We start from the raw sequence: 23,337 nt of genomic DNA, 5'->3' as shown, positions 1-23,337 counted from the left end.
AGAGTACGCCTTGTGTGATACCAACATATATAGTTTGGAAAATTCAGAGTAAACGTCTGCCATTTATTTAGAGATATTTAGAGAAATAAAAAAAGGGAGGATTTTCAAATAAACTCTATCTCTAATGGAGGGTTGTCTAGTCATTTCTCATGCAACTATTGTGTATATGTCACCCATCTAGTTCCTGGTTTTTACTGAGTCAACCATTTAATGATAATTGTAGTTATCTCTGGCTTTGAAATTTCTCCATAACTCTCTCATACCGGTAGGGTGCAGTGACTCCAACTCGTCGTTGGAACTGTAAAGAGCCCATCTCAGGTCACCATTGGTTCCTTTTTGGCCCCAGTACCTTATTTCTCTCTCAGAGAAAAAAATCCTATAGATTATGTTGGAAAAAACAAGTGTTATAACTCTCACCCCGTAAAAGGTCAGAATTCAAGCTGTGATTGTGATGGGCAACTCTTCATCTTGGACTCCCAACATTTGCTTATGGTTCCAAGGCAAGACTCAAGGTGGTGCAAGCTGTGTTACAAGATGAACCCCAGACCATCAAGGAACACAAGGCATTGTCTGACTATTGTCTGGCTTGACGTCTGTCATAAGTAAGATCTAAGTCCCACCAAGGCCTGTCCCTTAGTCAAAATCCTCGAAGGAAAAGAGACTAAGACATCTTCACCAAGACATCCATCATTTTCAAAAAGCAAATTCCCCGCTGCAATACCTGTCCCCTGCTAAGTCATCCTCTGAGCCAGAGTTGGTGAAGTTCTCTCCTCCCAAGAAACCACCACCAATGGTACTGTCAACCCCTTCCATCCAGGGCCCCTGCCAGCACCTAAGCCTTTGATGACTTTCCTGCCTCAGACCTACCTGTGTTCTATGCGCTGAGGGCCTATCCAATCTTTTTAAAGCCAATGATAAAAATGTTTAGGCATGCATTGTCCCCTTCTAATGCACCTTCAGGACCATTTAGGGTTCCCTTCAGAGTTTTTCACTCTACGTCCCCTTTGTTCTTCATGGAGTGTCTCTGTTCTGTCTGGAACCATGCCAATGCTGAGCTCCCTCACTAATTGATCCCCTATACCCCCCCCCCATCCCCCACCCCTCTCTCCCCTGGCGTTGCTGACTCGGGTGCCTTGAAGCCAGCACCTTCTTTGGAGCAGTCCTTGCAAAAATCAAGGAAATCTTACAGAGATCAAGATGGAAGCTCAGTGGATAGTGGAGGAGTAATGGTTTAGACATGAACGGAGAGAAGCTTCCTGTCACTGTTATTGGCATAGTGTGCATGAAATATTCAGTTGTGATCCAGACCCACTCCAGATGCCTGACATCATATGATATGATTCAGACAACCGCAGTGAGGCAGACAACTTGCTTTCTTCCCTTTCATCTGCACAGGATACTATTTAGCTCTGCAAAATGTGAGTGCATTGGATGTGTCTCCTGAAATGATGATGGAGGGCTGCCCCCCCTGAGGTGCCCTCTTTTAATACAATGCTGTGGAAAGTGGCTGATATTCTGATGGCCCCCTGTCCCTCCTTACAATGGAAGTCAAACCCAACCTCTTTATCAAGGTCCTACAACCTTCATCTGCTTCATCTGAAGCTTTACTAACTTTTGTTAACCCCCTCTTACATCAGCTGGCAACTGCATTGGAAAAGTCACTTCAACCTCTGCAGTTAACTTTCTGATTGTAAGAAGGTCCACAGCTGTGCCTGGGCACCTGCCCTTTTGGCCCAGGAATCCATCTCCGGAAAGTCTGAATGTGCAGGGCTCCTGCAGCTGAAGGCAGAACCCTGGGGTATTTCCTACAGCACAATTAGATAGAGATCAATAAAGCTGTAAGCAGTTGGGGACAATATTTTGGGGCGTGCAGTTTAGCACTCAGATTCATGAATGCAGGATGTTTGATGGGACATGGCTCGGCTGGTGTTACTTAGTCATCGCAAACACAATAAGATGATAAACGGAGTGCTGAAACTTTTCAGACACTCACCCCCAGTCACAGATCTGGGATAAATTCATCAATGTTCTTCTGCCTACTAAGCCACCCCAGTTTAGATCCAGCCATATGCAAATCAGTCTTGACCCTGCTCCTCATGGGAACGGTCCAGCCCAAACTGCCAGGCCAAGTCCTCCCGGGACTGGAAACGAGCATCCTAGGACCGGTTTAGGGGTATTACTCCTCCGCAGCCAGGCTAGCTTGATTCCAGTGGCAAAGTGAGCAAGGAACCCACGTCTGGGCATACCCTGCCAACTTAGGGCAAACAGAGCCAATACAAGAAGATGATAGACGGAGTGCTGACACTTTTCAGACACTCACCTCCAGTCACAGATCTGGATTGAATCTATCATTGTTCTTCTGCTCACTAAGCCACCCCAGTTTTGACCATGCCATATGCGAATGGAACTAGCTAAAGAATGATGATGGATTTAACCCAGATCTAATAGCGACTGGGGGTGAGTGTCTGAAAAGGTTTAGCGCTCTGTCCATCATCTTATTGTTGCTAAACATCCCATACTTCCATGTTCTATTGCAATAGATTAAAGATGCATTTCTTTTGACTTGTCCATCTCTAAAAACAAACACTTGGGCTCAGACATACATATCTCTAGCAAACATATGTTCCATATCCGTAAGTTTAAAAAGAATGTTCACGTATATCGCAGTTATACAGCAATGCATGAGACCTGGCTCTAACTTTTATCGGCATTCAGGAACAACTTTAACATACATTTTAAAGTTCATTTAAAATAAGTCCATTTTATGAACAATTCAGCGGTATGGTTTTACCTCTTAAAAAGATGTTCTTCTGCAACAGTTTTCCAAAATAAATGTATTCTGAGCTGTAAAAAATTGTTCAGTGAGGTCTTTTCAATACATAGGAAAATGAAATTAAAAGTGCAGCCTGTTTTTTGTGCTCCTTTGATTTTGAGGATTGGCTTGTGTTTCAGGGTAACTGAAATTGCTTGCAGCCTCAATGGGTCATTGTCGTCATTTATGTTTTTTCACATTGCCACTTTACTAGTGTCTCCCTTTTTCCATGTAGCTGAAATCAGAGGCAATTCAATCCTCCCAGTTCCAGAGCAAGCTCAACGAAGTGATCCGGACAGTAACTCAGGTGAGACTCAACACGATTTTTGTCTTTGTTTATCCTGTACTAGATCCTCTACAGATGTTTGTATGCTGAGCATACCCAGCCTTTAGGACAATGATCCTCACTGTGTTAATTGTGAGCAACATGTTTCTCATGGCATTCTGAAATGTTACTTCGGAGAGGAATTATTGCTGTCCTTTTTCTGATAAGGCATTTTCTGTTTGTTTGAAGCCACACGGAGCATGTTGGACTTGCTATCCTTTGACAGTTTCTCAGTCTCTGAAGATTTCTGTGTTATTTGATTTTTGTAAAAGGCGTGATGTGGTTCATAATCTGAACCATTTAAAGAGACCTGGGAATCCCTTCCACACCCGGTTCGCTCTTGGCATTGCTCCCAGCAGTTGCGCTCTCACTCTGGCTCTTCCCCTCATGGGGAACACGCTGGGCTTCTCCTACCAATCAGCTTTCCCTATTACAGGCCCAGCTCCTTCCCTCTCTAAGCAGACAGACCTCTAGGCAGACTTTCCACTCCTAAAGAAGAAATTGCAGACTTCAGTTCATATCCTCTGGGAGATAAGCTACCATGCAGGCACCATCCATGGTCACACAGCAGGGATCTGAGCAGTCTGCATAGTACTCCCATGATTGGCCATGAAACACTTAGAATGGAAATAGGTGGTGAGGTTTGGATCCCACTTGTATACACATTTTCCAGAAAGAGGATGTGGAGCCACAATCTAAGGTTTGAGAATCGGTTTGGATTGGTTCTCATTCAAATGTCATTTTCTGGCTGCTCCTCAGACTTGGCCTTTGTGCAAGGTAATAGCTCTTGTAATAGTGGCCCTTGCTCCAAGTAGAAGTATTCACAACAAGAGCACAAGTAAGTGTGCGCTGTCTGCCCCAGATTAAGAAAGTCTTCCTGAAGCGTAATCATGGACAAACAAAAGGGCAGGCTGGAACTAGAAATTTACCCACCTTGAGTATCAAAAACTGCAGTCCCTGCCCGACCCCTGTCATCTACCATATGGCAGCACTAAGGAAGAACTTAGCAGCAGCCTTTTGCTAACAAGGCCCTCATTGTATTTTTAAGGGAAGCCCTAATCCCATCTTCATTCACTGCAGCAACTGTGTCCTCATCCTTCAGCCACATGAGTACTCTTGATGCTTTTAGACTCTCTGTGGTGGCTGTATCCTCAATCGTCTTGTACATTGCTAAAGAAATGGCATCCAAAATGGATCCAGCAGGCCCTGTGACTCAGAGTATTGCATCTTTCACAGAGCCTCACTACCAAACATGTATCACACACTTACTACAAATTCACACATTCTACATGCACAAAGAAGGTCAGTGCAAGGATCTGAGGTCCACAATTCAGCAGACCTTCATCTGAGAGGGTCAGTAGACCATGCTCGCCTTGATACACACAGAAGGGTTTGATGACACAAATGGTTCACAAAACCTCAGAATGCTGCCACCACTGCTCTTTTATTTTTGCAATGTGTGGTCAGTAGTCCTATTCCAGCTATGAGGGTATGCTTTGTGTTCCCCTCCACATCACAGAAAAGTTTTTCTCAGTCCACCACTCATGCGAGTATTCTTCTGCCTACCCAATACATATGTCATGGTTTCCCCCAGAATCATCCTCTCCCAAGTAGATCTTATTTATCAGCTACCACCCAATTGACCTTCTCTCACTATGATTCCCCTCCAAATCCATGATCAACCTTCTCCTCAACTGGCCTGCCGCTTGCTTAAGTAATAACACCCTGCTCCAGTTCTATACTCTCCATCAACTGGGATCACACCCAAGGCAGATAGCACCTTTTCCCACCAGTTTGCACAAGGCAGTTCTTGATTGCCTCTCCACTTTCCCTCTCTTATTCTCTTAGTTTTCCCCCCCACATTTTCAAGCCTTTTTCCCAACCACGTGTGAAAGCATTCTCCCAGATTGCTCTTAAGTAAGTTATCACCTCAACCTGCAAGTCCAGTCCCCATGGGCTGCTGCCAGCTCTATTCTCCTTCCTCCATCCAGGCGAGTTTTACCTCTGGGGCTCCACAGCTGCTACAGTGGCTACCCTACCTGAGAGTTGCATCCAGAACTGTGCACTACATCACTGTTAATCTGTCCTGCAGATTGATGGTGCTGTTGCATCTCCAAGATTCATGCTGGCTACATGCATTACATATTCTGTGCACAGTGGGTAGTGACTGGATGGGTGTGGAGAGAACTGAGTGAGGACCATGCAGCTACTGTGTTGTAGGTAGACGGCACAGACAGGCAGGAGAGGAATTCCTTCCTCACTTAGACTGTGCACAGTGATATGAGGTTGATCTCCTTCCTCCAGCTGTATTATATATAATAAAGGTTGGATATGGGAGTTTCAGGGGCTGCAGACCAAATTTTAGTCATTCCGCCCATGCAGTGCTCCGCCACTACTTCTACAATTCATAAAACAGCTAGTAGACTGAAGAGACTACAGAATGGCATTCCTGCATTCTGGTTAATGGTTAAGAGCCTCCTGCCAGTCAACGCTGCTGCTTTGCTGACTTCAGTTTTATCACTAGTCAACTCCCCCAAGGGCATAATCGACCATTTAAATGAAAACAAAAACGGGATTGTCTTAAGTTACTTTCTCAACCATTTTACTTGCACTTGAGAGCCATGATGCCCGCCTACTTTTGCCATTGATCGTAGTGCAGAAGGTAGACAGGATCTTTGATGGCGCTATATATGGTGTGCATCAATCCTTCTAACAATCAGGTAGTTTTACAGCCTGCCCAATATACAAATACTACAGTTTTCATTGGTCTAATCAAAAGTCAAATGCTATGATGGGACAAGAAGTAGTCTGAGGGCTCAAATGTTTATGCTTTATACCATCTTTACATTTTATTTTAAATTAGCCCACAAAACGTGTATCAAAACCATGACTGTCTAGTTGTTTGGAGTGGACTAACACAGCAGTCACTCTTATCACAACTCTCCCAGTAGTTAAGAGGCATCATAGATTTAAGTATTGTAACTGCTTCCAGGCATCCAGTCTGACCATGAATTCTACTAAGAGGAGACTTCCTACTGAAATTTCTTAATGGATGCTATATTGCCCCAGCATACACATTCACTGTTTCCCTAATATCACTGAAAAAACACACTTGGTGACCAAACCTAGAGGAAACGTTCTTTAGATGCACTTCTCACACATGTTATGCAAATAAAACATTTTAGACTGCCTGTGGAGGGAGATATCTGGCCTACTTGAGATATTTACTGGTGCTCAGAAATTCCACCAAAACTAATAATTGGATTAAACCTGTGTGGCTATCATTTCCTCAAGGAAGACATTTTACAATCAACACCTTAGTCCCAAACTAATCTGGAAAGCTAAATCTGCTATTGGACAAAATGGTAAATATTACCTGTGTCATCAGGTTAGCAAAGGCACAGACAGGCATGTACGACATCTTTACTGGAATATAGTATGTAATTGTGACCGCTAGTGTGCATATTTTTTTATTTGAGGTTTATATCTGAGCCTGTCTTTAGGTTTAACATCTATAGAACAGGTTTAAGAAAATTTTAAAGTTCTACCCCTTTTGAAACATGTATAAACTGGATTATATGCTATCAAAGAATATATTTCAAGAACAGAAAACAGGTATAAATCCACCATTTTTAATCTGCATGGCATCATTATTGTAAGCTTGCATGATTTTTAGGAGGTAGTCTAGCCAGTACCATCCCTACCAAGATTATAAAAGGCTTTTGTCACTCTTAGAATTGATGAGAAGTGATGCTTTTTTCAGTGAACATAAACAGTAATTCTTAAAGTCACAGTTGATCTATTAGTTTTATTGTTCAAGACATGTGGCTCGTTAGTAAGTATTTACGTAATTTACTCCCACAGATTATCACATTCTCTGGGGTGATCGGTCTTCAAACTAATGCTGCCTGGCTTCTGGGACACCTTCACCTCGCTAGCTTCTCCTCAAGCCAAAGTAGAGCATCTGGTAAGATTGCTTTATTTTATTTGATGCTTTTATTGAAAGTTTTGCATTCCATTTAACCATTCAACTTATCAGTATTCCTGTTACTGCCCAGTATTGAAAATGTAGGTTTCTGATAGAGACTTCTAACCTCTAGAATCCTCACCTTTTGAATATTCCCTAGGTGTCAGACTGGATCCGGAAACTCTCCAGACTTACGTGCGTTCTCTCCAGAAAGGACATGTGGTCCCATGTAGGTACCACTCCTACACGCTGACATCAGTTCCTTTCTTTTTGCACCACCAGACAGAGATATCTCTTGTCTCTTTGAGACCGATTTTCTCCCTAACCTTTACACTGTGCAATGGAAATGTCACCTCCAAACATGGCAGGATTCAAACAATGTAAGGACTGTCTTAAGTAAATGTCTGTTACAGATCCTCAGCAGGTTTCCCTGTGCTGCCTGAGATCAAGTCACAACACTAAGGCCTGCAGTGATGGTGCATTGATGTACCTAAGACCATACAAGACTGCAAGCCAAAGCAATACATTGCTTAACACCAGACGACTCCTCTGCGGATTGCTGGGACTGATAGCCTCTTGGTGATCAAACACACCAGGTGACACATACGGGCTCTGCATTGGGATTTGAATACTCAGTGGGACCAACATCAACAAGACCTCTCCAACAGCATCCATATTTCAGAGCACACTGCAAAAGATCTGCATTGGTCATTGCTAGACCCCAGTTGGGTCAATGGAATATCTCTCTCCATTCCGCACCCAGAGCTGACAGTGGTAACTGATGTGTCATCTCTGGGCTGTGGCATCCAGCTGGGAGAGTTGGAGATCATAGGTCTCTGGTCTCCGGTACAGTCCCAACCTCATATCAACCTCCTGGAGCTGAGGGACTCTTTTTTGCATAGAAAGCCAGCCTTTCATCCATCACAGGGAGGGTGGTACAGGTGCGTACGGACAATACCACTGCCATGTGGTATTGTGACAAGCAGAGCGGAGAGGGGTCCATGGCGCTGTGCCCCTGTGCCTGGCGGCATTATACCTCTTAAAATTTCTGGCTGGACCATCAAAGGATGTTCCTGCTGGTGAACCACCTGGTACGATCTTTAACCCTTTCCGTGCTCGTGACGGAACTGTTCCGTCACGAGCCTCGGGTGGGCCGTGCTGGTGACGGAACGGTTCCGTCAAGGCCCGCTCGCCGCGCCTGTGTGGCGCGAATTCCGCGCCTGCGCTGACGTTCTAAAGAGCGGGCGGGGCCGTGACGGAACCGTTCCGTCACAAGCACAGCCCACCCGAGGGCCGTGACGGAGCGGTTCCGTCATGAGTACGGGAGCGCCGCGCGGCCCCGCCTCCCCCTTAGCGCTGCGGCGGAATAGCCGCCGCAGCTAAGGGGTTAAATGCCAGGGCGGACAAGGTCAGCCATTGACTCCAAGTGGATCACAAGTGGCAGTTGCACCTGGAGTTGGTGCAAGGTCTCTTCCACTAATGGGGATAACTTTGGTTTGATCGATTCACCACTTCTGAGAACGCGCAATGTCAGTAGTTTTGCGCATTGGCGTTTCAAAGGCATCTCTCGCTCTGAGATGCTTTCTGCCCACTGTGGAACACAAAACTTCTGTATGCATTTCTGTTGATCCCACCTCTGCCTCAAGTTCTGAATGAGGTCAGGATCAACCGGGCACAAGTTTACCTCGTTACCCCAGATTGGACATGGAGAGTATGGTGTCAAGAGCTCCTGCTTGGTTGCATCTGCAACAGTCCTCCGGTCAGGCTGCGCTCAAGGGCGACATGTTGTCATGGCAATGGGGAGGATTCTGTATCCGGGCCTTTGCAATCTCCACCTTCATACTTGGAAATTGAGTGGTGATAGCTGAACACGTTCAACCTTCCTCCAGAAATGGTTGATGGCATCTTAACAGCCAGTTGGCCCTTGACTAAAACAATAGATGCCTGTTGTTGAGCCAAGTCTGTGGATAGGTGATTATCACTCCACATTGCCCCCGTCAGTCTGTTATCTGATGTTTTGTAGTTTGTTTTATCCCTCACCCAGCAAAGCTTTGCTTTGGGTACAGTTAATGGGTACCTTTCAGCCTTTTTACAGTTGCCGGACAAATCCTCATTATTTAAATCACCAGTTGTGATGCTTTTTTGAAAGGCCTGGAACATCTGTTTCCTCCCTCATGCCGCTGTGGGACCTTCACTTGGTCCTCATATATTTGATGTGCACTCCCTTTGATACGCTTCTAAGTTGTCCTTTGCAGCTGCTCACCCTCAAGACAGTGTTCTTTGTCGCCATATATCGGTACGCCGAGTGAATGAGCTTTAGGATCTTGGTGTTAACCCATCATAAACCACCTTCATCCCAGAGAAACTGGTTTTGCGGACACATGCTTAATTCCTGACTAAAATCGGATGGCGTTCCACGTCGGTCAAACCATCACCCTTCTGGAGTTCTGTGCTTCGCCTCACCCCTCCAAGGAGGTAAGGACTATATTTTTTGGACCCCATACGAGCACTGAAGATTAATGGGTGGACAATCAGCTCTTTGTGGGGTTTGCTGAAGTGAAAAAAGGCAAGGCCATGCAGAAGTCGGCTGTTCTGCATCAAGATCTGCTACGTATTTTCCAGAAAGCAGCCTCCAGAAGGACTGTGAGTTCTTTCCACCAGAGCCAAAGTTGCTACCACTAAATTGACATGCCGAGTTCATGTACTGGACATATGACAGGTGGCTCCTTGGGTGTCACTCCATTACCAGGAAGGACATTTCGCCCGTTCGGTCCTGCTGGACTTTTTAGTTTGAGCCAAGCCACAGGCAAAACCTCCTAATAGGTATTGCTCTGGTATCTATTTAAAGGTTGAGGAATCTGTGGTTAGAAGTCCCTATCCAAAGAACAAGTTACTTACCTTCGGTAATGCTCTTTCTGTTAGAGATTCTACATACCTGCAGATTCCTCATGGCTCTCCCATCCTCCCAGTTGGTTGAATTGGACTCCATTCATTAAGAACATCCCGGGTCTAGGACTCTGCACACTGGTCAAAGCCAATTTGTTGATGGGACACTGCGTCTAGGGAGCAGACATCCTCACAAGCAACTAACGTCACCGCAGTAGTGGCGCTCCTGTGGGTCTGCATGTCATTCCCAGGGCAGAACAGTGTCAGTACTGAGCCTCATGGCGCTGCCTAGCAGTTCACAGAGGTACTGCTCGAAAGTTTGCTGATCCAGTCTGACACCTGGGAAATATTCAAAAGGTGAGGAATCTGCAGCGAGATAGAGTCCATTTGAAAGAGCGTTACTAAAGGTAAGTAGCTTTTTCTTCGGCAGATATTATTTTAAATGAATACTTAAAACCATATCATCTGAAAGAGACACGTAAGTGATAGATTCCTTACCTTAGAATATCACCAGGCATCAGACTGGATCCGGAAAGTTTTGCTTAGCATTACCCCTGCGCGTCAGTAGGTGGCGTTGTGCGGCTCCGGTCGCTGGCGTCGTATGTGCCGAGATGATGTCACGGAGACTGCTCAGGCGCCACCCATGCGCGCTGACGTCCGTTCTTTCTTTTTCGCGCCAAAAGCGCAGATCCGGATTGAGCACGTACCTCAGTAATTTTTTACTACTCTTTTGAGACTTTGTCTCCCCTTCTGTCTCTTGGGGCTCGTAGGGATGCCCGGCTTTAAGTCTTGTGGGTCATGTCACCATAACATGTTGGTGGCGGACCCCCACGAAGTGTGCCTCTACTGCCTAGAGACCGACCATGACTCCCTCGACTGCAGAGACTGTCGAGCCATGGCCTCGAAGGCACTGCGGGAGCGGCGCCGGAAGTTGCTGGAAGTCCGGCATTCCTCTCACTGCTGCTCTGCGTCTAGGGGTTGTTCCTTGGGACCGCTCGCCGTCGCTCTTCGGGCTCCTAGTCTTCTCCTTCAGATTCCGGTAAGTGACGCCATAAAAAGAAGTCGAAGAAGCACGTTTGCTCCCCGACATCCCCACCACTCTCCCCGGAGGCAGACGAGGGGGAAAGGGGCTCCGCCCCTGAGGCTCCTTTGGAGCTGGGGTATCCTGCGGCCTACCCGCTATACCCGGGTCCGTCGGTGACTCCTGAACAGGTGCAAGAGTTTCTTGCTGCCTTGGACTGCCTTTGCAGGCCCCAGGCTCCCGCCGGCGCGCCTTCGGGCCCCGCGATCCCGTGTCCAGATCCTGCTGGCCCGGCGGCTCCGCCGCTGGCTCTGGCCCCAGCGCCACAGGATCCGGCGCCGCTGGCTCCAGCCTCAGCGCCATGAGGTGTAGCGCCGCCGGCTCCGGCGCCACCCTTGGCTCCGCCCCAGGCGCCGCACTGGGTGCCGTTCCTTCCACCCTTGCCCAGTTCCCGGACCATTTTGTCCCGGCCTAGGACCCGCATTGGGATGCGGCTCCGGCCTGGCGCCGTTCCCGCCGTTTGTCCATTTGTCCCTGCCGCCGCCCGCCCCAGCTACGTCCGAGCCGGACGAAGACTGGGACGGGTCTGTGGACCCCCTCGCTCGCCAATGTGACTCCGAGCAGGATTGGATGGACGACCTTGAGGATGCAGGTGAACTGGATGTGTCTTCGGACCCGGGGTTTGCCTCTCCTCTGCCTACCTTGGAGGAGGGTGCTTGCTACACCGTGGTGCTCCGTCGTGCTGCGGAGGTTCTCCATCTCGACCGCCCTACGGTGGCCCTCAAGACCAACCTCCTTACTGAGGTTCTCCAGACGGCGCCTGGGTCGTCTGAGCAAGCTGCTCCCTTTTCAATGAGGCCCTCACCGAAGTCCTTGGTTGAGACCGATCACGGGGGCACTGGTGGATAAAAACGTCGCTAGGCGTCACCGGACCCGGTGATCCCCCTTCCTGACCGCTCACCCCACGCCTGAGACCCTGGTCATTCAAGCTTCGACTTTGCCGAGTGTCTTTCTCTCAGCTCCGCCTGACAAGGACTCTAAGCGGCTGGACCAATTTGGCAAGAGGTTGTAAGCCTCAGCCAGCTTGGAGCTGCGGACTGTTAACACCGCCTGCTTGTTGGGCCGTTACTCCCATGCAGTGTGGGATTCTGTGACCCAGGTCTTGCCTCAGTGTTCTGAGGAGGTCCAGGCTGTCCTTTCCCAAGTGATTGCAGAGGGTAAGGATGCGGCGAAGTTTGCTATCTGATGCCGTTTGGATACCGCTGATTCATTGGGCAGGACGATTTCCACGACGGTGGCGTTGCGGCGCCACATCTGGTTCTCACTCGATGTCCAGGGCTCGCTCATGGATATGCCCTTTGATGGTTCACGCCTCTTTGGCGATAAGGCCGATAATGCCCTGGAGCACTTTAAAGACTCCCGGGCTACGGCCAAGTCGTTGGGTCTTTCTACAAAGAATCCTACCACGCCTGGTTTTCATTCCTTTCTTGGCCAGGGATGAGGCACTCAGGTGCGTACCTCCAACAAGCCTGTGCAGAACCAGCCTCAGCCTCAGCTAAACCTCCACCCCCTCTGCTGTCGCTTCTAAGCCTTCCTAATCCGAACTTCAGGGAGCACTCCACGCCGGTGAGTGGCAGGGTTCGCCTCCACCACTGGCGTGAGATTACATGGGACAAGTGGGTGCTGCAGATAATCTGCCAAGCTTACTCGCTCCCCTTTCTGTCCTCCCCTCCAGCCATGTCACCTCAGAGCCACCGCATGTCGGGGGATCATTTGGCTCTTCTCCGTCAGGAAGTCACGGCCCATTTGCCCAAGGGGGCCATCAAGTGCGTTCCTGGTCGGGAAGTAGGGAGTGGTTGTTATTCCCACTACTTTCTGGTCCCCAAGAAGGAAAAGGGGGGCTTTCGCCCCATCTTGGACCTCCGGGACATCAATTGCTCCCTCCGGAAGGAGAAGTTCAAGATGCTGACTCTGGCTCAGGTCCTGACTGCCCTGGACCCTGGAGACTGGATGGTAGCGTTGGACTTGCAGGACGCTTATTTCCATTTTCCAGTCCTGCCGGCCCACCAGCGCTACCTACCGTTCACGGTAGGCCAGGAGCATTTTCAGTTTTCTGTGCTCCCCTTCGGCCTTACCAGTGCCCCTCGGGTGTTCGCAAAAGTGATGGCGGTGGTTGCAGCTCATCTGCGCAGGTTAGGGGTGTCAGTCTTCTCCTACCTCGGCGACTGGCTGTTGAAGGCAGGCTCTCCCTAGACGGTTGTCACCTACCTCCAGACTACGGCCGATCTCCTGCATTTGCTGGGGTTCTCCATCAACGTGCCGAAGTCACACCTGAGTCCCTCTCAGACGCTCTCCTTCATCGGAGCGGTTCTGGACTCGACACTATTTCGGGTTTATCCTACCGAACAGCGTGTCCGGGATATTCAGGCTATGATTACACTCTTTCAGCCTCTATCCCGGGTTTCCGTCAGGATGACCCTCCGGCTTCTGGGCCTGATGGCCTCCTGCATCCTGCTGGTGACACACGCCAGATGGCATATGCGGGCTCTGCAGTGGGACCTGAAGTTCCAGTGAGCACAGCATCAGGGCAACCTGTCCGATCGCGTCCAGATCTCGGAGGCGCTGCACAGCAGTTGCAGTGGTGGCTCACGAATCGCACTTGGGTCAGTGGCAGATGCCTCTTCCTCCCCCAACCAGAGTATACAGTGGTGACGGATGCGTACCTCCTGGGATACGGAGGCCACTTGGGAGAGGTGGAGATCAGAGGCCTTTTGTCTCTGACAGAGTCCCGGCTCCACATCAACCTTCTGGAGCTTCGGGCGATCCGACTTGCACTTAAGGCATTCTTTCCCTCTGTTCGGGGGAGTGTAGTGCAGGTGTTCACGGACAACACCACCGCCATGAGGTACTGCAACAAACAGGGCGGGTGGGGTCGTGGACCCTATGTCAGGAGGCTCTCCGCCTCTGGACATGGCTGGAACGTCAAGGCATTACCTTGGTGGTTCAACACCTGGCAGGTTCTCTGAACACTAGGGTGAACTCAGCCGCCGGTGCATGATGTATCACGAATGGCGTCTGAACTTGGACGTGGCGCAAGGTCTCTTTCAGCAGTGGGGAGAGCCTTGGTAAGATCTATTCGCCACCGAAGAGGGTCTCGCAATGTCATCAGTTCTGGGCATTGGAATTTCCAAGGCGGCACTCGCTCGGAGACGCTTTTCGTCGCGAGTGGAGCTGCGGTCTGTTGTACGCCTTTCCACCGATACCACTTCTGCCCAGAGTGCTGAAGAAGGTCAGGCGCGACCAGGCCCAAGTCATTCTTGTGACTCTGGATGGGTTTGAAGAGTATGGTATCCGGAGCTAATCAGTATTAGCGTCGATCCCCCGATCCGTCTGCCTCTTCTGGAGGATCTTCTGTCGCAGCAGCAGGGGACGGTCTTCCACCCGAAACTGTCCAGTCTCCAACTCCATGCGTGGAGATTGAGCGGCGGCAGTTGACACCTTTTGATCTTCCTTCCGAAGTCTGTGATGTCATTCTGGTTGCCAGGCGTCCTTCCACCAAAAGGGTGCACAGCGAAGGCTGTGGATCCCCTTTCTGACCCTCTTACTGAGGTTCTTCTGTTCCTTCTCTCTTTGGCCAAGCAGGGCTCTGCATTGGGCACTATCAAAGGTTATCATTCTGCCATCTCCGCCTTTCTGCGTCTTCCAGATCAGCCTTCTCTTTTTAAGCCCCCAGTTGTTAACCGCTTTCTCAAAGGCATTACACACACGTTTCCTCCTGTGCCTTTCATACTGTCTCAATGGGACTTAAATCTGGTCTTGACTTTTCCAATGTGCGCTCCCTTTGAGCCTCTTCATAACTGTCCTTTACGTCTTCTTACTCTAAAGACAGCTCTCCTGCCAGAAGAGTGAGTGAGCCACAGGCTCTTTCTTTCAAACCTCCTTTCCTTTCTGTTCATTCGGACAAGTTGGTTTTAAGGACCCGTCCTTCTGTAGTAGGGGATCTCTGTGTATAGTCATAATCTAGTTAATAGTCCCGCCCATGTGCGTGGACCCCGGAGCAATCAAAAATAATCTCTTAAGCTGTCTTTAGTGCAGTCCTGCATAGACACTTAAGAGAAAATTAATGACAAATATTGCAGCCTATATCTACAAGGCTACACTGTCTAGTACTTCAACTAGAAATGCAAAGGATATTCCACCAATATCACAATGACCACAATCTGCCAAGTTTCACTCACAGAGAAACTTCCCCTTCACAAAATCCTTGGAATGATATAGAGGAAGGGAAGGACAGACAAGCCCCCATAGGCTGCCATTATTTGCCTGGAAAAGGGATACCGTGCCTTTAAGGAACTCTTCAGAGACCCTCGGTATCCCAGAATGCACAGCCAAAGTCCTTTTACTTTCAGTTCTTTTTTCCGGCTCCTGCTAGCAAGACCCTAGAGCATTGAGCTCTCCCTTTTTGGGTATTTTTAAATTTTTTGGCACTTTTCAAGTGTTGTGAGTGTTTCACTCGACGTCTGACTGCTTCTTCTTCCTTTTGCTGGTTTTTTTTGGCCAGTTTTGGCAATTTTTTCTGTCGAATATGCCAGCTTTGTTCGACAAGTGCCCTGAGTGTTCCAGGAAGAAAGCAAAATCAGACTCTCACAGAGTGTGTATCCTCTGTCTACCATCATCTCATGTCCCTGAAAATTGTGAGATTTGCCAATCTTTCTCCAAGAGGACCCTGAGGGACAGGGAGAAAATTCGACTCCTAGGCCTGGAGGTAAGGAGACACCAGGACCAAGGTGGGTCTGGGCATGGAGGGACTTCGTTATGTGCCCGTGCTTCGGCCTCTGGGGGGCTCCCCAGTCAAGATAAGGCCAGAAAAAGGCACAGATCTCCGTCGATATCGATAGCCTCGACGTCGGCGTCGAGAGGGATGACCACCATCTGCTCCCCGTCGTCCCAGGGCTCTGGGGCGAAGCGACGTCGCCGTTCGACGTCGAGGGTACTGACGTCGAGACCTCAGACGAGGTCGACGTCGAGGACAACATCGATGTCGAGATACCGTCGACGTCGAGATGGGTTCAAGAGGCACCGGCGCTCGCCGACGAGGCGATACCGCCGTTCGACGTCGAGGAGAAGAGTCGAAGAGACGAGAGTCGACGTCGAAGGATGTATCGACGTCGAGTCGTTCGGCGTCGAAAAAGAGATCGACGTCAAGGAGGGGTAGGTCGGCGTCCAGGGAGCGTTCAAGGGCCAGGACTGTGTCCTCTGACTCTGTGTTAACCCTGTCTTCTGCGTCTAAGAGTCCACGGTCACTGCGGCACCGGCGCTCAGCCTCCAAAAGATCGGCCTCTAGGACATCTTCGTCAAGGCCTGCGCAGAAGAAAAAGAGGCGAATGATGAGGTCTTCGGACTCTGAATACTCTCGGGCCCACTCACCTTCGAGACCCAGGACTCCTACGCCTCCTCCGTTACCTAAGGAGACCCCTCCTCATCCTCCTACACCTCCTCCTCCTCCGATTCCCCCTCATCAACCTCCCCCACTTCCACCGCGGCCTGCTCCGCGGTCTCTGTCTCTGCCGCACCTCCCGTCACCGCCTACGAGGCCTCCGCGACCTTTGGTTCCGGTTCTGCCTCCGCAGTTGCCACCTCCTTTACGGCCAGTGGATCGCCCAAGGCCTAGGAGGTCTAGGTCATGGTCCAGACGGAGACACCGGTCAAGGAGTGACCGTTGCTCTTCAACGCGGTCTAGGCGTCGCCACCGGAGGGACAGGTCAAGGTCCCGTCATACGGATTCTTCCAGCGCCGGGGAGTACTCACCCACATTATCGGATTCCCCCCGTATGAGGGTGTCACCGATCGATGACATTGTCTCGTTCCAAGAGGTGCTACTGAGAGGGGCAGCGAAGCTGGGGATTAGTGTGACAGTTCCCACACCGTCCACGTCGGTGATTTTCAAGACCCTACACAAGCAGCAGCTGTCTCGACTCTTGGTGCCGGGGCTGGAGGAACTGGCGATGGAGCTCTTCTTGACTCCGGCGTCAACAAAGTCCGCCCCTTTCCGGCTGCAGAAAAAGTATAGGGCCCCAGACTCCGATCCGGCGTTTCTCAGATCTGACCCGGTACCGGATTCAGTGATCGTCACTGTGGCCAAAAAGCAGCACGCTTCTGCCCAGTCATCGACGGTGCCTCCGGATAAGGAGAGCCGTCTGCTGGATTCGGCAGGACGAAAAATCTGCGGTACGGCGGCTACGTCCATGAAAGCCGCTAGTGCCACGGCTCTCTTGGGTCGGTATGACCGGTCTTTATGGGAGTCCCTGCAGCAGTTTCTGGAGCACCTTCCTAGGGACAGGAGGGAGGACTTCCAGGAAATCATCAATGAGGGCATGATGGTATCCAACCAGGTTATCAGCTCAGCTGCAGATTCCACTCTCTTGGCGGCTTATGGATACTGCCACGGGATTAATCAAAGACGCACAGCATGGAGTCGCCAATCTGCCGTTTTCTGGTTCGACGCTCTTTGGGAAGCATGCGGATGATGAGATGGCCCTCATGAAGGCGGAGGCGGAAAACCTGACGGCTGTCGGGTTGGAAAAACCGAAAGCGCAGAAGAGGGCCTTCCGTTCCTTCCAGAAACGTTTTGGTGCCCAGGGAATAGGCCAAGGTCGTCAAGCTGGCCAGCAGCAACAACAGCAGCAGCAGTACCAACGAAGGCCCTTCCAGAAGTGCCAGAGGGGCAGGGGCGGCCAGCAGGCCTCAGCGACGCCTAAAGGCCCGGCCGGGTCTAGGCCCTGAGGTGTTACTTCTTCCTCATCCGTTACCCGCTCCGGTGGGGGGAAGTATACAAAATTACTTGGCAGAGTGGAGAAAAATTACTCGGGACAAGTGGGTGCTGAATATTGTTTTCAATGGAAACAGTCATCAGCCCGCCTCCAGCGATTCCCCAGGTTTGCTCGCAGTTCCAACTGCGCAAGCTCCAAGAGAAGGCCGATACCCTGTTAAGAAAAAGGGCGATAGAAGACGTTCCTCTGTCCCAAAGGGGAAAGGATCTCTACTCACGGTTCTTCCTGGTGCGCAAGAAGAACAAGAACGAGTTCAGGCCCATTCTGGATTTGCGACAAGCTAACAAATGGATTTGCAGAGAAAAGTTTTGCATGCTGTCTTTGCACCAGATTTATCCTCAGCTGCAGCGAGGAGACTGGCTTTGCCAATAGATCTACAGGATGCTTACTTCCATGTGCCCATTGCACGGAAACACCGGAAGTTCCTCCGATTCCTAGTCGGCACCAATCACTATCAATACACCGTACTACCGTTTGGACTGAAGTCTGCACCCAGGACTTTTTCAAAATGCATGGCTATGGTGGCAGCGCGCCTACGAAAGAACAAGGTGTTTGTCTACCCTTACCTGGACGACTGGTTGATCAAGACCTCCACCTTACAGGAAGCAAAATTGCACTTCAACAGGACGGCCGTCCTGCTGAACCAGCTGAGGTTGCACATAAACATGTCCAAGTCCGTCCCGACTCCTGTCCAGTGCCTACAGTACTTGGGAGCCTCGATCAATACGCTGTCAGCAAGCGTGTCTCCTTCGGAGGAAAGACGCTTATCGATCCTTCGGAAGGCTCAGGCTCTCATGGTGGTTCCATCTACTGTTGTAAATAAATCTCGCACCCTAGTATAAATTTCCCGATTCATGCCCTTATATAGGTATACTTTATCATTTCCTTATATAGGCATAGAAATCATTACCATATTTGGGCTAAACCATACAGCCCAAATACGGCATGGATACTTCCACTAAGCTCCAAGAATTAACAACGTTTTCCTTGAAAACCCCGCCTTCAGCAGCCCGGGACTTCCCCCTGCTTGAATATTAAGTTCTCCTAGAACTCCCGGCGTTTTCCAAGAAATGAGCCTTTGAGTGACGTTATTAAGTCCAAACATGCGTCAAACTCGGCACCTTCAAAGTATAAATATGCCTTGATTTACCTAAACAAACACACGGTGGTTTGGAGCAGATCGACTATCTACTTGCCCGACACCCTGCAGCAGCAAGTGCAGCAGACGCACTGCGAAACTCTTGCCGAGAAATCCAGCTCCAGTGTTTCCAGGCTACCCTTGCGGGTATCTGGGAAATCGAGTCCCGAGAACGAGATGCAAGACCTCCTTCATTCCAGAACCAAAGGTACGGAGCTGATTAGACCTCTTAGAGAATTATTGGAATCAGATTCCTGGCAGAGAACTCCTAAAACTTAAGCTACTCCTCTTATACTTCCTCCCTCGTACTAGACAAAGGTTAGGTATACCGGGGTAGACATATTTAGAAGCACCAGTTGAGTACTTTTAGTCATCCTTTTATCACTGTAGGTATTTTATACATTTTATGCACTTTATGGCTTAGAAACCATATCATGGTTTTACAGTACTACTTTATAATACTGTTCGTATTATATGCATTGTACTTCATAGTACGCTTTACTATTGTAGCAGTTAATTTTCAATGCTTGAGAAAGAAGACTGTTCAATAAATACCTTTTTATTGAAAACGCCCGTCTCTCTATTCCTCTTGCACCTCTGGTGAAACTAAGCATGCACGATTGACTGAGTGAAATAGTTATCTATTGTTTCCGCTACTCTAGAGATTTGATTTCTTATTCTTGGGAAACAAAGTTGTCATGTTTTATGCGGTTGTCAGAAACTAATCCCTTCTTGTTTATTCGAGAAAGTTTCTAGTGACCTCTGAGCTAGCTGGCACTCACAATTAAGTCTAACATACCCGGTAGAGACCTAGTAGACCCAGTCCTACATCTAAGCTACAGGATATATTATTCCAATGCGCAGAGCCTATTGGGAATATAGGAACTACACTACATGGCGCCCAACGTTTGGTAAGGCGATAATTTAACGCTAGATACTAGAGTAACTCAGTCGTGCTTTTCACACAGACTCCTCTTTCCTGTAAAAACTCCAATAGATGTCTGGAGTGGGTAAACAGGCATAATATCCACCAAAACTTAGTAGGACGAGAATCCTATGTATTAGTTTTCGGTTTATTCAACGTTGAAGGATACAGTGTTCCAAAATATTGTCCACCTAATCTTTGTTTCCTTGGAAACTTGTTCTGCAAAACTTTCAGTAAATAAAAATGTCGGAGAGTGACGACGAAAGGGAGAGAGCTAGAATAGCAGCTCTAGCGGTGTTAGATGACACAACTCTCCAACAAAATGACCCGGATGCTATATTCATCCCGGCAAATATAAGGAAAACCATAACTATAAAAATTATAGAAAATGGGGTATCATCGAGAGGTGGTAAAGTTATATTTGTGATAGAGGCACATGAATATCGACAGACAGAGGTATTCTATTCATGGATTACTTTTCCACAAGGAAATCCAGTAAAACAGGAGTTCCATTATTACAAAGCAGAGGAACCTCCAGCGGAATACGTTCCTTTCGAGGACGTTGAAAGTCCACTAACTTACCAAGAGCATCAGCTCTGGTTTAATGGCGCCCTAAAACATCAAAATCACATTACCAGGCTCGGTCCACTAGGTAGACCAGGAGCTACATGGCCGGTACTAACCAACTATACACCACATCCTGACATTGAAGAAATGTCAGATAGAGAACTTTTAGCTCAACTAAAACAATTAATAAAAATACATAGACAATTTGGTTCAATATGTCATGAGGACTTTAACAGTCCAACCAGCAAGAAAAATTCTGCAACACACCCCGTACCAGGGGAACACAAACAAAATTACACCACAGACTATACAGTCTGTCATTGGCAAGTTACCCGCCAAAAGGGAACAAATTCCGTTTTGGCTAGCGCAAAAAATTACTCAAATAGAGGCAGTATTTCCCGATAGTACACCTCATGAAAAACACAGAATTCTGACAATCTGTTTACCAATGGGGATTGCACCGCATGTGGAGGACTGTGCCACTTGGGGTACAGTCTTTGCTACAATCTACACAAAAACACATGGTGTACCGTCCATGGCGGTAATACCAGACGTTCTGAGACAAATTCAGAATGAATTTGGCCCAGAACCAGCCTTAAATCTAGGTATGAAATTACTGAAAGATTTCAAACAGGTCTCAGCTATATTATTATCTAACATTAGAGGTGAATCAGCATCCGTGGCAATCCGCCAGAAGTTAAAAGAAACAGATATAGCAGACCAACCATATGAACTTGCAAGAATTATTGAAAAATCCTATGAAGAACTAGGTAGAAATAGTTTGGGTGGAAAACCAGTAAAACCTGAATTAACAGAAAATCCTGAAAAGATGTTTATAAAAAATAATCTCACTACTCCTAAAAAGAAGTGGGAGAACACTAAACAGACACCTCCTAGAAAGAAAAAATGTCAGTCTAGAGGAAGGTCTCCCCCAAAGGAGAGTTAGGTCTCCTGAACGGAGAGGTAGGTTTCCCCAACGGGAACCCTCTAAAAAAAGATACAACCTTAGAAATAGGCATACTGTAAGAAAACCTGATAGATATCAAGATAATGACACACGTCCCTCTCGATCTTTTCAGACTTCCTCGCAGAAATCGGAAAGAAGAGGACAATCAGAACACAAAGAAGAACGCGTCAAGTCCAAAGACAAAGAACCCGTTCACCAAAATAAAAAGGCTCAATTTTCGAAAAAGAAGGTAGCAAGCATAAAGGTCAGACATGCTGAGGATCTTGAGGACACAACTCAAGAACGGGGAATGGGCTCAGACAATGCTAGACAGCGCAACAGAAGTAACCATAGTTCGCAAGATCCTGAAGGATCATCTGGAGACAGTGGACTTGAATACATGCATTTAGGTTGCAACTGCTGGCACCAGGGTTAGTGTACCCCATAAGTTATATAAAGTAACACTCCGGATGGAGAGGGACATAACTAGAAAAATAAGAGCACTTTTTTGGGAGAATCTCTCTAAGGGCTATGACATTCTTCTAGCTGAACAAGACTGGCCACCTGAATTTGTCAGGGAGTGCCCACATGGCGAAGAGATACACCCTTACAGAAGAGATGCCAGCCTTCTCTAATCACATTCCAATTCATAAAAAATATACATATGCCAGAAAATGGGCAGTAGCCCAAGCTCCAGAATTATATAAAAATCACGCAGGATGGGATGAGGATTCTCCTCACCATAAAATCCAGTTAAAAAACCAGCCCACTGCACAAAGGCAGTACCCAGTTAAGCAAGAAGCTAAAAAACAGGTCAGGGAGATTTTAAATCAACTTGAATACCAACGGGTGATTGAAACATGCACCCCGTCTATGAACAATCCTTTGTTTCCTGTATCCAAAAACAGACAATTCATATCATCTAGTATTGGATTACAGACACTTAAACTCTTGTTGCAAAACATTTGCAGTACAAAATTCACACAGTGCAGCACTGATGAATAGCATTGTGCGCAAAAATTATAAAACGACATTAGATATTTCAAATGGATTTTTCTGTCAAAATATTGCACCAGAAAGCAGGCATTTGACTGCTTTCTCAATTTTGGGGACACAGCGACAATTTTGTCGTCTCCCCCAAGGATTCAAGAATAGCCCATGGTTATTTTCAGCAAGAGTAACAGAATTACTCCAAACGTACGATGATGAGGCATTATCTTATGTCGATGACATCTATCTTACAGATGACGACTTGGACAAGCACTTGAAAAGAGTGAACACCATAATACTTGGGTCCGCTTCTGAGGGGTAAAAATTAAATTTTAAAAATCAAGAATTGCCCACCTCAATGTCATATTCTTGGGATATGAGAGAAATGTGCGCTGCTCCAACCTCCAAAGACGCTGAAAAACTTACAGTCAATTCTAGGTTTCCTGAATTTTGGAAGAACTTACGTTCTGAATTACGCAGAGGTGGTTAAACCTCTTTACGAATTAATTAAACCTGATTTTTAACCAGCACATTGGACTCAAACACACACAGAAATGTTGCGTTCAGTCTAAACAGACATGTTAGCAAAAACTAAACTAGACACACGCGAAAACTCACGCAACCTTGTCATCCGAATCATCCCAGGAAGATGCGGATTCACGTACCTAACCTTTAATGAAGGAGAAACGGTACCAATAGCTTACAAACCACACTTGTACACACAAGCAGAAATGAAGTTCACTTCTACAGAGAAAATTCTGACAGTGGTTCAAACTGCTGTAGCAAAAGAGCATAATGATCGTTACACCTGTACCTGCCTTAGAGGCAGTGACAAAAGCAAGCATTCCTAATTCTAAAGCTTTACATCCGAAATGGATACAATGGGTTAACTCTCTTGCTGCAACAGACGTTCAATACTTTTTTGACCCT

The 23,337-nt window shown here is 47.9% G+C and overlaps 1 protein-coding gene across 1 annotated transcript in view; it reads left to right on the top strand.

Annotated features, from left to right (window-relative positions):
* The window catches only part of FOCAD (focadhesin), a 1,219,893-nt gene that overhangs the window by 956,428 nt on the left and 240,128 nt on the right, over positions 1–23,337 (top strand). Inside the window, exons 35-36 of the mRNA XM_086961452.1 lie at positions 3,048–3,119; positions 7,002–7,104. Coding sequence (XP_086817578.1) covers positions 3,048–3,119; positions 7,002–7,104 — 175 coding nt within the window. The remainder of the gene's footprint in view (positions 1–3,047; positions 3,120–7,001; positions 7,105–23,337) is intronic.

The sequence above is a fragment of the Lissotriton vulgaris genome, chromosome 3_1 (assembly GCF_964263255.1).
Source record: "Lissotriton vulgaris chromosome 3_1, aLisVul1.2, whole genome shotgun sequence".
Taxonomy (NCBI): domain Eukaryota; kingdom Metazoa; phylum Chordata; class Amphibia; order Caudata; family Salamandridae; genus Lissotriton; species Lissotriton vulgaris.
The sequence above is the reverse complement of the archived record's forward strand: the minus strand, read 5'-3'. Positions and strand labels throughout refer to the sequence as shown.